The 16,153-nt window shown below is 39.0% G+C and overlaps 1 protein-coding gene across 1 annotated transcript in view; it reads right to left on the bottom strand.

The window, feature by feature from the left end:
- Window positions 1-7,445, bottom strand: part of CDK8 (cyclin dependent kinase 8) — a 133,784-nt gene extending 126,339 nt beyond the window's left edge. Inside the window, 1 exon segment of the mRNA XM_028503865.2 lies at window positions 6,744-7,445. Coding sequence (XP_028359666.1) covers window positions 6,744-6,871 — 128 coding nt within the window. The 5' untranslated portion in view covers window positions 6,872-7,445.
- Window positions 7,446-16,153: the final 8,708 nt, after the last annotated feature.

Raw genomic sequence — 16,153 nt, 5'->3', positions numbered from 1 at the left:
CAAAGAGATGACCAAGGCCTACCTAAGGTGGTACGAGGGTAAGGGTTTACAAACTGTTCTGAAGGAGGAAAAGACAATAGGATTTTCATTCCCTACCAGAAGCTAAGCACAGAAAAAGAATAAGAAAAGAATAAAGAGACAATGAGGACTGGATTCAACAATAAAAGGCACTCTCAGAAAGATGACACCAGCCACAGGGCATAATATATAGTTATCAACACTGACTGGCATATACAGTTCCCAGCTTACATATGGATAATATTTCAAATGTCTCTAAATCATAATTCTGAACACATTTTCCCAGAGAATTTGTGAAAAAGTAGTTAAGTTTGCAAAGGGCCTAAAATAATTTATAATAATGTTATTATTTCTATTTTTCTAGTTGAAATTCAGTATGCCAGAAGCCATTTCCCAACCTCCCATCTCTTCACACATCCGAGTCCCACCAAGAGACATTACCCCTCCAATCTGCTGCTACCATCATCCCAGCAACACAGAAGATACAGGCTCCCCAAGCCTCATGTAGGTGAGGCCAAAGGAGAACTGTCTACATTCCAGAGCTGAAATCAAACTGGAGTTCTGTAATGGCAGTTTTACACATTAGCATCTTAAGTCAGACAGTTGATGGAAAACTGCCACACAAGAATCAAAGGTGTTCAATGCGTGCTGATAAATTTATCCATGTTATTACATAACAGAGACCTCATTGTGTCCGGTGGGCACAATGGAACACCTGTAGTGCATGTGCTACACATACAACAGGAGCTCAACAATGCTGGTGAGGAAAAAGGAGTGGGGAGGAAAGGCATGAGACGAAAAAAATTCAATCACAAAATTTGCTGGGGGACAATCAAAAGCACCCCTCTTTGTCCCATTTCTGTAAGGGTGCAATAGAAACCACCCTACTTTGCCCAATTCGTCTTTAAATGCCCTTCCAATGAGATCCTCCCATCTGCTAAGAGTCAAACAAAATGTTGTCATCTTTGAAAAGCTCTTCCTAAAAACCTTAAGCAGTTGAGAGCTTCCATCTCTGTGTTCCAATAGCAACTTGCATTTAATTATTATAGTGCTTATCGAATTGCTACACTTTATTTATGTGTGTTTCCCTAGTAGATATCCCCTCAAATAATGGAATAGAATATTTCAATAATGGAATTATTCATCTTTGCAGTTCCAGTTCCAATACCTTGGACAGTGCTTGACACATAGAAGAGTCCAATAAACACTGGCTTGGCCAAAAAGTCCATTTAGTTTCTTCCATAAAATAAAAGACATATTTTTCATTTTCATGAATAACTTTACTGACTTGGATATTCTGAGTATGTCAGCTACTTCCTGCTATGGCTTCTAGTGGGTAGAGGCCAGGGGTGCTGCTGAACATTTTCCAATGCATAAGACAGCCCCACAGCAAAGAATTACTTGGCCAGAATGTCAACAGTACCAAGAAACTTTGCAAACCACTTCTGACATGTTTGATCAGTCACAACACCTTCTCCAAACACTGCACAAATCTTCTCTTGTGTTTCAATTGTGTTTTTACCTTTCTTGAAATAATAAGGCACAATACACCAAAAATGTTGCATATATTCTTCCATTTTCAATATTAAAATGGTTTTACAAAAACTCAACAGTTTCAATAACTATTTTTTAAATACATGTTGACATGACAGCGGTCACAACACAATCTAACAAAATTGTTTCAAATGAAGTTAAAGACAACTAAGAACTGCTAGAGCCATCGTACGAAAAAAACTAAATGAACTTTTTGGCCATCCCAGTATTTGTTGGATGGATTTCTTCAAATGTTGAAAAAAACAGTAAAAGTAATAATCAAATAAATCCCAACAGAATTCATTTAATTTTCCAGTCTTGCAAGAAAATGGGATCTAAGCAAGTGGCCTCCACACTGGACCTGAATGCACTGATATCTAAGGCAGATAAATTCAACTGGCAGTTGGTAAGAAGTACAAGGTAAATACTCTGCTTTTCCCTTTCATCATATTTCTTAAAGGTTGTAAGGAATATTCCTTGTTGGGCATACAAAATCCACAATGATGGGGACTATTACATGTTGTATTTGACATTGGGACATTTAAAGAAATATTTCAACCAAACTGAACCTATCTACAGGGTTGTATAATATTCAAAAGAAAAACTATTAGATTCCTTTGGGGGAATTATAGAGTTCCAACCAAGTTCTGGTAACAGTTATGGACCTAAAACTGAATGAAAGCTCCAAGGCACATTGAGCCCTGGCCAGGTAGCTCAGTTGGTTGGAATATCGTCCCACACACCAAAAGGCTGTGGGTTTGATTCCCGGTCAGGGCACATACCTAGGTTGGGGGTTCAATTTCTAGTTGGGGCATGTACAGGAGGCAACCAATCAATGTCTCTCTCACGTCAATGTTTCTCTCTCTCTCTCCCCCTTCCTTTCTCTCTAAAAGCAATGAACACATCCTCAGGTAACAATTAAAAAATAAAAATAATAAAAAATAAAAGCTGAATGAAAACTCCAATGCAGATTGCTTCAGAAGAGTTCCTTGTGCTAGCCACCAAATGAATGGTTTGCAAAAGGAGGAACAGGCACTATCCCATAACTCCAACATTTTAAAAGGTAAATATGAAGAAATGTTAAAGCAGTAGAAGACAAGTTAGGTAAAGTAGCTGATAAGTCTTTGTGAGTTACCTAACTTTTTTCAGGCAGTTGATGAGAATCCATACTAAAGCATAGGCTAAGAAATATAAAAGTGTAGCATGGTCTGAAGTGAAGTTTTTGTTTTAGTCATCTTTACATAGTCATGCAAAAGTATTATAATTTATAGTCATAATTTTTATTTCATTAAATAATATTAGAAAAGACCCTAAAAATTATCAACTCAAACCCCCTATTCTTACAAATAAGGAAAGCATGGTCTACAAAAGCAAATGACTTGCCTGAGGTCATACTGGTAACCAGAGGCAGAGTATGAACTTAAACTCAGGTCTCCAGTCTTTCCAATTTAGCGTTCTTTTCACTAGATGAAGAAGAACTTTCATATCTTAACATGCCTTATAGGAGTTTGGTCCTAAACACATACATCTGCAGACATACATATATATGGGTGTGTATGCATTTACACTCCCATACCTACCTACATACATACTTCTGTAGCACAGGAAAAACCATGCTTTTCAGAAATGTACGACAACAAGTATACCAGTTAATTGAAAAGACTAGACCTTTGAGAAGGCATTCATGTTTTCTAAATGACCCACTAAAAACCAAATCTTGATGTCTATGTTTGTATTTATTTATATGTATTAATTATATGAAGGGTAATGTTTAAGGTCCTGGGCTCTACAGTAATAGACTGGCTTATAATCCTGTAATTCCAGCTCTGACATTTAAGTAGTCAGGTAACTATGAACAAATTTACTTAACCTTTCTAAGCCTCAATTTCCTCACCTGCAAAACTGTTAGGGAAAAAGAGAACTGATTTGTGAAGATCAAATAGAGGATGAATGTAAAGGACTTTGCCCAGGACCCAGTACTTACACAATAATTTAGCTATTATTATCATTATCACTACCTACTAATCTCTTGGTTTTCTACAAAAGTGCCCCAACCATAGTTTCCTATATATTTAGAACACACACAAACACAATCCCAATTATATATTATATGCTCTTTTGAACGTAGAGTATAGCAGTCTAAGAACTCTTTTCAAGAAAACTTTTGCTTTTCTTTTTTGGAAATCAAAGTCTTATTCCAAATTGATTTTTAAACTCTAAAAATGTCCAGTGCCTATAAGGAGAGTTCAAAATTAAAAACACAAATTGTTTTCTGCCTTCTCACAGTTTGGTTGCCTAAACTCTGCAAAGAGGAAATACAATTGATTCAGAAAGAAAATGAATCCCCCTGCTTCTCACTGAAGTGCCCTTTTGGTGTTCAGACACTAACACCACCTTCCATCTCATGATAGCAGTGAGAGCAAATCGTTTCCAGGATTTACTGTGCATTTATTTTTTAACTCTGTTAGAATTCAAAATTAACGCAATTATAAAAAGCCCTTTTTCCACGTATGTAATCATGCCTCAATTAAAGTATTTCCCCCTCTACCACATTTCTAAAATGCTGTTTATCGCAAGTACAGTATGCTAGCAGGATAGTACTATCAACTCTTTACCTCAAAAAATGACCGTTTAAGATGTTTATTTCTTAACACTTAATAATTTAAGAAGCTAACTCCTCTGGTCTAATTTTTTTAGTAATCACTCATGTTCTGTAATGCTCGCTGGATGACCAAAAGGGTACATTTACATACATTCATTTCAATAGTCAAATTTGTCTAAACAAAACTTATTTTACTGTAAATCTCAAGACTCTTTCTGCATATTCTATAGTTTGAGTTCCTAGATTACTCTGAAATTTCAGTTATAGAATATATAATTTAATTTGAAAGTAAATCAATACTAAAAATTATATGATCATCTTTTTATAAAAGATTAAACAGCTACAAATTATATTTTACCAGGACTAAAATGCATTAAATTACATTTCACTGACATAAGATCAAAAGAACCTCATAAATACAATGCAGTATTTTTTTACCAGAATGAGGTTATAAAAAAGAAGCTAAACCAAAAAGTATTCCCTCTAGAAAACAAACATTGTTTCAAGAATGTTTAAAACTCTCTTGACATTTGATCCATTATTTTTAAAGTTCATCTTATAAACAAAATCATTAAAGGTTGCTGGAAAACAACCCCAAAGAATTACAAATAAAAAGTTATTTTTTCCTAAAATGCAATGCTACTTTTCAGCTATCACAAATGACTAAGAAATGTTCATACAGTACATATTCAGCTATTTTTAAGTATATAATTCTTCTAAAATTATTCTTAGCCTAAATTAAAACTTAACCTTGAGATATAAAATGTGGTTATATTATAAACATTATGGTTTTTAAATATAAAATCAAAGTTAATAAAATCTGCAGATTTTATTAACTTAAATCAGTAATTTATAAAAACAGAACTGGCTTCTCTCAGAGAGATAAAAAATAATTTAAAGTCACCAGAAATGTATAAAACAAATGGCAGGGTGGTGAAATGTACAACAATGTCTAATCTCATGGGGTTGGGGATTTTGTGAATATGCTCAAAATCACAAAATATTGGGGGATGGAAAGAAAAATGGTTTCATGCTTTTGAAAAATATTGTATGGGAAGTTAACAAGGATAGTTTTTTTAAATATATGTATTATTACAGAGTAATACTTCAAAGAGAAATATAATTAAACAACAGTCAACATATTTCCTGACGCTAATTTTTCAAATGTCACCAAACTATCTATTCGGCTAAAAACTACTTTTTAATACATGCAGCACCCAGGGTCTCAAGTTTTCAAATCCCCACCTTTTGCAGATATCTGTACTGCTTTACTGCTGCATATAAGAACTGAAATGCACACTCCAAATTAACTAGAATTGCTATATTACCCTTAAGGCACATTTTAAGTTTTTTAGAAAGATATCTCAGTAAATCGAAGAAAACATGTTAAATAAATATATACTTCCTTTTTCAACATCCAGAATACTGAAGTAGTTACAAATATGGCTTCCCTCTCACACACCCCCAGATAACTTCAGCATTATGAATGATTTCATTTTTTTGTGCTAATGTAGTTCTGAATATACCTTACCTAATTTGAAAACACACACACACACACACACACTTATATTAACTGTTAAACAGTAGCTAACCAAACTAACAGATGGTCAGAAAAGCTACTTTGTTTATAATAAAATCAAAAGATTATATAATAAGCTTTGATATTACCTTTCCAGCAATTTTCTATAATGTCAAGGGCAACAGAGACAATATCCAGTTTTACATTTGGAAAACCAGGAGTTAATTACATACATTTTCTCCTCAACTGAGAATTGTCTTCTCTTTTGTCAATATTACAAGACATTCTTCTACTGACAAAGAAAATATGAACACTTGCCTGTTTAAGAAACTAAACTAGGAGCATTACCATAGACTTAATTATTTCTAGGAAAGAATATTTAAAGCAAAGAGACTATTTAAAGTTCATTGCTGGCTGCTAATTTGAGGGGGAATGCTTGAACAAGGTAACCCCTATTTGTCACTGGCCTCTTCCCCCACCACACACCCCACACCAAACCCCCATTGTTCTATGTGTAATTCACAGCTGACACTATCTAAATAGCAATTGCTACATTTATGTTGCAGATGATCACTACGAAGAATTCTTCAGACTAGACTTACCTGCTGCTATCTTTCCCCCAAATAAAATCCAAATTTGATAAATCAATCACAGACTGGTGGAGAAAAGGATTACAGCTTCCCTTCCAGGCTGGTGGATGTCACTCCAGACGCAGGTGTGGAAATCCCCAGAAGTTTAGCATAATAAATCTACCCCCCCCCAAAAAATGACTGAAACTGACGTTTCATATGAATTTCTTTTTAAAAATCTGGAAAGTGTACAGCCTATGGGGTAGAGACTCCTTTTCCCTATGAGCCACCAAAGTAGAACACAGAGGCGGCAGCACGCACCACTTAGTGTGGGTTTGGATCCTTCGTACACCACTTCCTCCCCAAACCTGGCTGGCAGCGACGGATGCGGGTGTCGAGGAAGTGGGAGATCGGCACTCCAGCGCCCCGCTCTCCCTCCCGGCTACCTGTCTGGGCCCGCGGGAGCGCCGCCCAGCGCGGACACCCGCACTGACACACTCACCCATCTTTCCTCTTGGCTTTGTAGACGTGACCATAAGTGCCTCGGCCAACTTTGCAGCCCTCGTATTCAAACAGGTCCTCGACCCGCTCCCGCTCGCTGCTCAGCTTCACTTTAAAGTCATAGTCCATTGTCACAGCCTCCAAGGCCGGAGAGCTGGGGTCGAGGGACCAGGGGACAGGGTTGGGGACCGGGTAAGCACCGGCAGCCGCAGCCCCCGGGAACCTGCCCGCTCTACAGGCAGCGGCCGCAGCACCAGCCCGACTGATGCGGCAGTAGCAGCAGGAGGCCCCGCGAGATCGCTGGGGACATCCAGGGAGGCAGCAGGGCAGAGTCCGGACGAGGGGTGGGGTGGGACGGAGAGGTTCCCCCGGACGAAGGAGAGCAGACGGACGAGGGCTGGGGGTGGGGAGCGGGTGTCTCTGCCCTTGTCCCCGCTGGCTCCCGGGGCGCCGGTTCTGTCTCTGGCCGCGCGTTCTGCTCCCACTGCGGGGAGCGGCAGGGTGGCCACAGCGGGTTCTCCTCCTCTCAAACGCGCACTCACGCCTCACCCTCTCTCACACGCACGCTCACACTCACTCATTCACTCACTCATTCTCCCATACACTCAAACAGAAAGGGAGCTCCGCACAACAGCCGGTACCTCCTCAGAGAGAGGAGGAGGGAGGGGACTCGTGGAACACGGCCGTGGCTGTCGCAAAAACGTCGCGAAGGCTTGAGCTGCCTCCGACCCTCCTTCCAGCCGGCTCCGCGGTGGCTGTCTGCCCCTGCCGCAGCTGGCACCCAGAGGACCATGTGGAGGGAGCAGGGTGGCCACTGCCCACAGCTGCCGCCAAAGGCACCACGTGGACCGTCCCGCCAGTGGCCAGAGCCCCAGACTACAATGCCCACAATCCAGGAGCGGCCGCTGTTCTCACCCCTCCTACAACTCCACCCCACTTGGTGAGAATATGGGGAGCATTGCATGATGGGATTAGTAGTCCAAGGTTAGATAAGTTTCAATCACTTGGGGAATTTTTTTTTTTTTTTTTTCTTTTTAACGTTGATATCCTTCGTGTCTATTTTGGGCCATAAACTCAACCAAAGAAAGTCACGTGTGAGGCAGGCTAGTTTGTATTAGAGCCACATTTTATGCCACTTCTTTTTTTTTCAACTTCCAGTATCATTTACTTTTCTTAGAATCTAGATACAATTAACCGTAGCAAGACAGTGCTCCATACTATTTAAGCCTCATTTTAAGTTCTTTAAACTAGCTCATCATTTGTAAACGGGAATACACATTTCAGTAAAAATGGAAACTATATTTGACATTAGCAAAATTTACTCAATATTGATGTTAACTACAAAATTTTTATATGAAACACGTGTACTTAATATACCAGAATTTGGCCTTTATAAACTAGCTTACACATGAACAGTTACTGCATAAGTAACTGTTGATGCCACTTCTGAACTCCAGATTTTAAGGGGCATTATCATTATAAAAAAAAGTCTATGTATTTGTGAACGTCCCATGGACTTTCACTGGGTGTATTCTTGAGTTTCACTATCTGATAAGAGCTGCACAATGATATCAACATCCTGATAGATGTTACAAACATCAATAAAGGTGAATCAATGACCAGTGTCCCTGCTAACCCTAAATAGTGTTACTTATGATAGATGACCTCCCAAATGCTTCCTATTCATTCCGAGAGTACATTATTTTATGATTTTCTGCACCTCTTCCTGTAAGAACAGCAATTTTTAGAAGTGATTATGGCAGTGGATCTAAATCCATGGAAGCTAATGTATTAATTATTTTATGGTAGGGAAAGTGTCACCTGGAGGAGTCCCAATATCTTGACATTAATCCCTCATTTTGTCTTAGCTGTTAATTAGATGTCTATTTTATATTTTCAACTTTACATTAATTTTATGTTTGTATTTATTTTACAGCTACTATGTTTCAATAGATCTCCCCACTCCCAAAGCACATATAATCTCTCCCATTTTTAAACCCCATAATACTTTTTTTACCTTTCCTGTGGTATTCATCAAAACCTGTTTGTCTTTTATTTCCTCTTTATTAGTAGATTATAAATCCATACAGGAAGTCATATTTGCATCTTCCATAATGCCTAGTATAATGCCTGGATTGTGGTGCACAGGAAACATTGATGAATAAATAAGTACCCATGTTTATTTCAAAAATATCCATGTACAGATGATGAAAATGATGCCCTTTTATGAAAAATTTTTATAAGTGTTATTCTGTTAGATAAATTTCCTGGAAGAAAATAGTGAGTTCACCACTGGTTAAAATGAAGTTGTTTTTAACTAGTGTGTTAAATCTTACTTAGTATTTAAGTACACTGACTTGTTAGGTGGGCCATGCTGTGAATCCTGCTTTGCCAATTATAAGCAATGTGTCTCTGGACCCTCAGCTCCTTTCTTTGCAAAATGGAAATATAAAATCCCCTAGCTTATAGTAAGTGCACAACAAAGTTAAGCTTTCATTAATAAGTTTTTATACTTTCTATTCAGTGATATAAATTAGGTAATTCTCTAGCAGGACTGTTCCCTTAGCATTAAGAATCACACTACAGGGTCTAGCACAAATAACACTTTTTAATTACAAAATCATAAGCATGTAATTCTGTGACATAACAACATCACACTTAAGCACACCATATGCCATTTTAAGTGAAACGTTCAAATTAAAACTATAAATGATCACACCCATATTATTATCCTCCCAACCACACTGCTGGCCCCAGTATTTCCTAAACACGAACTTAGAATAGACCCTTCCTGAAAAATACATTTTGTGTTTGTTGAGGGATGTGTCCTTTTGTCCAGGTATTTACTCATAGGTTGTGAGAAATCAAACCACCACACTGGAGGAAACGCTGTGAAGAAGCATGGAACGGGGCTTGGCCCAGCACTTCGCACCCCCAACCTGTCACCCACCTTCGGCACCACCTGCATGGAATGTTCCTGGGCGTCCCAGACTTCTTCAAATATACTTTTGACTACTGTTTTGACTCAGTGCACTCTGTGCATTTAAGTAAGAGTTCTCCCTGAGGAAAATCAATTTTTAAAAAAGATAAAAATTGTATAAATTTAAGATGTACAACATGATGTTTTGATATACATGTACACAGAGAAATGATTCCTATAGTCAAACTAACTAACAACATTCTTACTGTCAGTAATGCTGGGGCAGGAAAGGGAGCTGGCCTTGGGTCAGGGAAGAGAAAAGCCTGTCTTCCTCTCTGAAGCTAGGTGAGAGTTAGAGGTTTGGACTCTAGGTTGGGGAAATATGGTATTATGATATCTGGCTCCTTAATACAGCATTAGGATGGAGAGCTAAGGAAGACGTAGTCACTAGGGCCCCTTAGAGGGGAGTTTGGCTAATGTTAGGATCAGTAGTATCTAATATCCAGTTTTAGGTTTTTCTTGTCTGTGGTAATTCCTCCTGTTATCCCCAAACTATTACCCTAATCTCACCTGTGGATCCTGTAGCCATGGTTCCATGAGAAAAGGAAAGAGCAGCAGCCAGAGATTTAATTATGAAAGGTGAGAAGTGGCCTGTGGAGCCAAAGCAATGTGCTAGGAAGGACTCATTAGACAGGTTAGTATTCCAAAAACTTGAGGGATGGAAACAGTTTTTAGAATAGACTTCCCTTAAATCAAAGGATGGTGGTTGAGACTTGTTATTTAAATGAACTGAATATATCAGGGACATGGACCTATTATTTCCATTTCATTTTCAACCTCAGATCATGCTGATAACACATATCTCTTTGCTCCATGATGACCACCAGTGACATTATAGAGTCTATGACCTTCATGGTCCATGTTCTAAATAACGCACAGTGTTCATGTGTCTTTTCATAAAATGTGGTTTTATTTGCATTCTAAATTTAACATCTCCAGTTGTAACATACTCCCAAACACCAGCCCCACATTCAACTGCCACCTCATCAGACTAAGGGGATAGTCTACTGTCATGTCAAACTGAAAATTCTGAAACTGAGTATACCACACTGTGCAATTCCTGTGAATAGCAAAGCCAGTAGACAGTCATTCTGTTGTTTCACTGCTAACCCCACAAGTTCAGGCCTTCACTAGCTGCTCACTATCTTTCATACTCATAGCCAAATATGCCTTTGGCCTATTCTTAAGGGCTGGATGTTTCCTCATACCATCTCTGACCTTTACATTCCCACCCATCATCTAAGGTACAGCTCAAATGCCTTACTTAGCCATGAAGCCTTTCCTGGTTCTTAAAACTAAATATGACCTTTCTTTACGATGAACTCTACCTCATTCCTGGCACCCTTACACTTTTTTGTAACTTACATAAAAACATCACAACTACCTCATATTTTAGTGATTTATTTTATGTACTTTAAAAATATCTGTCCTTTAATAAATGCTTTAATGACTGAGTCTCTGCTTACTCATCTCTGTGTCTCCTACAGTGCCCAACACAGAGTTTGCATAATTATATTTAATTAGAATGTGTTTAACCAGGTTAAGTTTTGTAAAGGTTGAACTGGACCTTAATAATAATGGGGGACGGGAAGTGGTCATTTTAGAACATTTAACATCTTGCCTCTGAACGTGGACTTTTTGTAGCATGCAGGAAGATTTAGTGCTGATATATTAATGCAAAAGTCCAAGTGTGTCTTCTCAGAGTTGATCACATCCTGTCTCTACAACTTTTAATTCTATGATCTCAGAATCCTTAAAGTGCTCTTTGAATGGGAATTATCTAACCTCCCGTTCTGAAGGTGGAATGTTCATTATCTTTATCATTAAAAGCGTATATTAAATGTCTACATATGAGTGCAGTGTTAGACACAGCAAAGAACAAATTGGACCAATCAACACTCTGGCCTTTTTTAATTTTTTAAGGAAAAACTTTCTCAACTAACTCTATAAGCATATAGAATATAATTTAGACCTTAGACACAACCAGAATGAAAAAATGCTTCCAAAACTACCTTTTCTTCTCCCCTAATCGTGTGAGTGTCATTTGTTCTTAGAGATTCATTTCCTCCACATGACTGGAAACACAGCCACTAGCAGTTGCTGTTTTTGATATCAGTCAACGCCTGTCATTAGAGAAGAATGGACTCTGTTTCTCAATTCCAGTTCTAAAAATTCTAGGAAGAGCTTTGATCCAGCCAGGTCAGGGGTCCATCCTGGGCCAATGCAATATAGTCATGGAAACAGTCAGATGAGAGAGCACCTGCATTCACAGGGATAAGAAAGATGGGAGCAGGGAGCTTACAGAAGAAGGGAGAGTACTGTGAAAGAAGGAAAACAGGTCAATGTTATAGAAGGTGGGACAGGAAAAAGATTACTTTAGATTGGGTAGATGGCCAAAGACTGTCTGAGTTGATGATGCTTAAACTGAGACCTGAATAATGAGCAAAACCTGCCAAGATCAGGGAGCCAGAGTAATCCAGGTGGGTCAGATGGACTGTAAGTGCAAAGGCCTTAAGCTGGGAACAAAGGAACGAAAAAAAGGCAAATGTGATAGGAGAGTCATGAGTAAGAGAGGAAGTTGTGAGTCATGAAAACAAAGAGGTCATGAGGAAGCAGATTAATTATATAGGGCCTTTTAGTTCATAGTAAGGAGTGTGGATTTTATTTTTAGGACAATAAAATACCATTGAAAGTTGTGAGGAGGAGAGGAGTGGCCAGATATGATTTACGCTTTAAAAAGAATATCCTGGCAGCAATGTTAAGAATGGATTGTAGGAAGCAAGATTGAAAGTACATACATCTTACATGCATACATACAAACATACATACATACATACGGGGCTTGCTGATAGTCAGGTGGGAAGTAAAGAAAAGGAAGGAGTCAAAAGGACTTTTGAGGATGTTGCCACTTCTTGAGATGGGGAAGGCTTTGAGAGGACCAAGTTTAGGAGAAAAAAAGAAAGAGCTCCGCTTTGGACATGTCAAGCATCAGATGTCTCAGACATCTAAGTCAGCATGACTAGCAGGTAGGTGAATATGGGAGTCCAAAGCTGAAAATCAAGATCATGGCTGGAGATAAAAATTTGGAAATCGCCAGCCATGAGACTTGATTATATCACCTGCCAAGTGTGTTAGAGTGGGGAAAAGAACAGATTCCTGAGCACCTCTAACAATAACAGACTGAGTAAAGGAGGAACCAGAAAGAGAGCCTGAGAGGAGATGGTCAGAGTTTATTTGGGAAATTAGGGAGTGTGATATCACAAAGCCATTTTGCAAAAGTGTGGAATGGTCAATAGTATTGGGTGCTGCCAAGAAGTCAAGCAAGATAAAGACTGAGGTATTTTACTTATCACAGTGTTCCTCAACCTCTTTAAAACTATTACCCACCCACCCCCAACCAAGATCTAAAGATCTTTGTCCCTAATTGTCCACCCCTATAAAATGGTAAAACCCACAGGTATACTGTATATTTGTTTATGTACTGTGGCACTTTGGAGGGGCAAAAGCCTCAGTAATACCTAAGAAATTTTTGACCCCTTAAGAAACAACTTTTGAACTCTTGTGGGTGATATCACTCCATTGAGAATGCATGATTTATCAATATACAGGTCATTTTTGACACTAAAAGTAGTTTTACTGGTGAGGTAGGGGTTGAAATCAGTCTGCATTAGCTTTAAAGGTAAGTATGAATTAAGGAAATGGAACAATGAGTGTTAGATAAATTTATAGCAGAAGGGGCTTCTGGTCAAGATGGAGGCATAGGTAGACACACTTTGCCTCATTGCACAACCATAAGAAGGAACACAACTAACTTAAAAATGAAAAACACCCAGAACTGCCAGAAAATTATCCAGAAAAATACCCAAAACTGTATGGAAGTTCAACAACCAAGGTTTTAAAGAAGCTATATTCATCCAGGTGGGTAGAAGGGGTGGAGATGAGGAATCAGGTTAGAGAGGTCACAACTTGGTGGCAGCCAGCAAGGGGTGACCAGTCAGCAAGGCTGCAGCAGCCAGCAGAACGGGGGTGCCACACTCACATGTGGTGGATAAAAATCAGGGGAACACCTTGTGAGCGAGCAATCCCAGCCCCAGGCCAGACCACGCAGCCCAGGGTTCCAGCACTTGGAAAAATAAAGCCCCATAACTTCTAGCTATAAACCCAGCGGGGGTTGTGGTGGTGGAAGAAACTGACAGTTTCTCAGGAGATCCCAGAACATATGCAAACCCACCCACTCTGGGAACCACAACTAGGACAGCTGCTGGAGGGATGCCAGTCACATATGAGAAGTGGGTGAAGTGATTGGAAATGAAATGAGTTCCAGGCAAGCCCTTAGAAGCCAGCCAGCAGCAGTATTGTACCCTTTTTGATCCCTTCCCCACACATGGAGCCACAAAGCTGCAATGCAGGTTGTCCCACACTAGCAAATACCCAAGGCTCTGCCCCATAAAACTTAACAGGTGCAGTAAGATAGGGAATCAAAGCAGCTCTACCTAGTACACAGACACAGGGAGCCTGCCAAAATGAGAAGACAGGAAAAGAAATATGGCCCAAATGAACAGAACAGAACCCCAGAAAAAGAACTGAGTGATGCTGATATAGCCAACCTATCAGACATAGGTTTCAAAACACTGGTGGTCAGAATGCTCAAGGATCTCATTGAATATGGCAAAAGCATAAGAGAAGAAATAAAGTCTATACTAAGGGAAGTAGATAAAAGGAAACCAATAATAATGGGAAGAAAGCCAGGATTCAAATCAACGATTTGGAACATAAGGAAGAAATAAACATTCAATTACAACAAAATGAGGAAACAAAAAATGAGGAGAATTTAAGAACACTCTGGGACATTTCCAGAAGGGCCAAGATCCGAATCATAGGGATGCCAGAAGGAGAAGAGGAAGAGCAAGAAATTAAAAACTTATTTGAAAAAATAATGGAGAACTTCCCTAATATGGTGAAGGAAATAGACATGCAAGTCCAGGAAGCCCAGAAAGTCCCAAACAAGTTGGACCCAAAGAGGTCCACACCAAGACACATCATAATTAAAATGCCAAAGGCATTTAATTCAGGAGATCCCAGAGAATTCAAAAGTTGCAAGAGAAAGGCAGAGAGTTACCTACAAGAAAGTTCTCATAAGATTATCAGCTGATTTCCCAAAAGAAACTTTGCAGCCAAGAAGAGACTGGAAAGAAGTATTCAAATTGATGAAAAGCTAGGACCTACAACCAAGATTACTCTATCCAGCAAAGCTACCATTTAGAATTGAAGGACAGATAAAGTGTTTCCCACACAAGGTAAAGTTAAAGGAGTTCATCATCACCAAGCCCTTATTATAAGAAATGTTAAAGAAATGTGGTATTTAAGAAAAAGGAGATCAAAACTATGAACATTAAAATGACAACAAACTCACAACTATCAACAACTGAATCTAAAAGACAAAAACAAACTAAGTAAACAACTAAAACAGGAAGAGAATCATAGATATGGAGAACATTTGGAGGGTTCTCAGCTGGGAGCGGGAAGGGGAGAATGGGGGAAAAGGTATAGAGATTTAGAAGCATAATTGGTAGGTCCAAAATAGACAGGGGGTGTTAAGAACAGTATAGGCAATGGAGAAGCCAAATAACTTATATGCTCAACCCATGGACATGAACTGAGGGAGGGGATCACTGGATGGAAAGTGGTACCAGGTGGAGCAGGGCAAAGGGGAAAAATAGGGACAACAGTAATAGCACAATAAATAAAATATACTTACAAATTATATAGCAGAATGTTTCAAAGAACTGATGCTGTAGCCATGCAATGTGGCTTCTGTACCCAAACCTGCAATGGGATAAGCTGCTTTACTTTCTTGTGCCTCAGTTTTCTCATCTGTAAAATTGAGATAGTAGGAATAACTATCTCATAGGGTGGTTGTGATGGTTAAGGGCATTAATGATATATTAAAGTATTTAGAAGGGTGTCTAGCATATAATAAGTATCCTGTACATGTTAGCTATTATTCTCATTCATGATGTTAGTTGTGAAGGAGAGATGAAGAATAGGGCCTTCAGGATCAGGGCTATCGCTGGAAGTGGACATGGGCTTGAAGGAAGCTTTATGAGTCAGAGGAGACTGGAGATATTTCATTACTGATTAGATAGAACCAGTTGCAAGGGAGATATTGATGATAATATGTAGTTCTGTATCCCTAAAACAGCAAGAGAGTATGGGCCAGAGCATAGATGGAAGGCTTGTGCTTGAGCATCTCTTTTGTGGTTAACAGGTGGGAAGGAGAAAAGGATAAGTATTGTTATCACATATATCTATTGCTGCCTTACAATCAACCCCAAAACATAGGGCATAAAACAACGATTTACTATTTATCACAATTTCATGGGTTGTCTGGACTCAAATGAATAGTTCTCACCTGAAGTAACTCATGTGGC

This window comes from Phyllostomus discolor, chromosome 2 (assembly GCF_004126475.2).
Source record: "Phyllostomus discolor isolate MPI-MPIP mPhyDis1 chromosome 2, mPhyDis1.pri.v3, whole genome shotgun sequence".
Taxonomy (NCBI): Eukaryota; Metazoa; Chordata; class Mammalia; order Chiroptera; family Phyllostomidae; genus Phyllostomus; species Phyllostomus discolor.
This window is presented reverse-complemented; position numbering and strand designations above follow the sequence as displayed.